General features: G+C 44.0%; 1 protein-coding gene across 3 annotated transcripts in view; it reads left to right on the forward strand.

Annotated features, from left to right (window-relative positions):
• Positions 1-1,540, forward strand: part of LOC106751925 (phosphopantothenoylcysteine decarboxylase-like) — a 2,602-nt gene extending 1,062 nt beyond the window's left edge. Inside the window, exons 2-3 of one of the 3 annotated variants that reach the window (XM_014633206.1) lie at positions 49-530; positions 818-1,540. In XM_014633206.1, the coding sequence (XP_014488692.1) occupies positions 102-530; positions 818-982 (594 nt within the window). In that variant the 5' untranslated portion in view covers positions 49-101 and the 3' untranslated portion in view covers positions 983-1,540. The remainder of the gene's footprint in view (positions 1-48; positions 531-817) is intronic. The other 2 variants (XM_014633216.1, XM_014633231.1) reach the window with 2 other exon arrangements.

Below are 1,540 nucleotides of genomic sequence, written 5' to 3' on the forward strand. Positions count from 1 at the left end.
TATATATATATATATATATATCTCTCTCTCTTACGTTGTAACGGGAAGATTTCGCCAAAGCACTTTTATTGTCTACAATAAATCGTCGGACGGATAAAGAGATGGCACATACCTATACGAGGAAAAAAGTGTTGCTCGGTTGCACCGGTAGCGTGGCTACCATCAAACTGCCGGAGCTAGTGCACAAGCTGCTGGACAGGGATATGGAGGTGAGGGTAGTCGTAACGGAGCGAGCCAAGCACTTCATAAAGGACGTGGACTTGCCGCCGGGCGTTCAAGTGCTGTCCGACACGGTGGAGTGGGCGGCTTGGCAGGGCCGAGGCGATCCGGTGATTCACATAGACCTGATGAAATGGGCCGACATCTTTGTGATAGCGCCGCTGGACGCCAACACTATGGCGAAGATAGCCAATGGCATATGTGACAATTTGCTCACTTGTGTGGCGCGCGCCTGGACCAATACAAAACCGGCCATCTTCTGCCCGGCCATGAACTTCAATATGTGGCAACATCCGACCACTGCGCCGCAGGTAAGATAAAGAAAAAAGATTACACAGTGAAGGTTCAGCTAAGGGATCGCTCTTACTTGAAATTACACAATTGTTTTTATTGGTTTATGATATCGGAGCAAAAAGATAAAAGAAGGATATCTGAGAAGGTTTGCACGTTAAAAGCGTCGTTCTATCTTTATTGCCCGTCACACGCTGAAGGAAAATAGAACAATGCTTTCAGCACGAAAGCATACGAGACGAACTTATCTCAAATGTCTATCTAAATGTTTAAGGATTGATATAACAAAGGATTCTTCATGTTGCAGGTGGAACTGCTCAGATCCTGGGGTTACAAAGAAGTGTCCTGCATAAAAAAGCTGCTCATGTGCGGCGACGAGGGGATGGGTGCAATGGCCGAGGTGGATACGATCGTGCAAACCACCGTGCGCATGTTGGAGCCCCGGGATTCTTACATGTATTCGGCATCCTAAACGGCGTCGTCATCCTCCATCGACGATGCGAGCATTAACGAGAACGTGCTGTCATAGTCCTTGTCAAGACATGTGCTACGGACGCGCTTCATTCAAATACACGCAGACTTCACTTGGTTAGGGCCGTGTACAAGTTAGCGAAGGTACTAATGATGAGTATTTTGTTGAGCATCCTCAATTGTAAGCATTTTTCAGTGTTACTTTAGTAACAAGCCTCGAAGGAAGCGCCAACTCGTAACTATCTCGTGTAATTTTGCATTTATTTGATATGTTTCTATTATGAGGGATAAATCAAGCCAAGTATTGTAAAAAATAATATGCGACGTTCACGATATGACGAATAAAAATTTACGGAAGGGAAACGGGATTGTCGGTAATTTTCCTGAGAAATTACAGTTTCGCAGTTTACGATACACATTTATTTATCTGAGATAAATAAGTACGAAATACTTTTCACTGGTGCCATCGGGAGAGTCTATAATTATTTATGAAACGATATCGATAAGCGGGGATAACGAGGAAAATGTTGATTTGTTGTTAATAAATTTCTTCCGGATA

The sequence above is a fragment of the Dinoponera quadriceps genome, unplaced genomic scaffold, assembly GCF_001313825.1.
Source record: "Dinoponera quadriceps isolate SergipeBrazil2010 unplaced genomic scaffold, ASM131382v1 scaffold22, whole genome shotgun sequence".
Taxonomy (NCBI): Eukaryota; Metazoa; Arthropoda; class Insecta; order Hymenoptera; family Formicidae; genus Dinoponera; species Dinoponera quadriceps.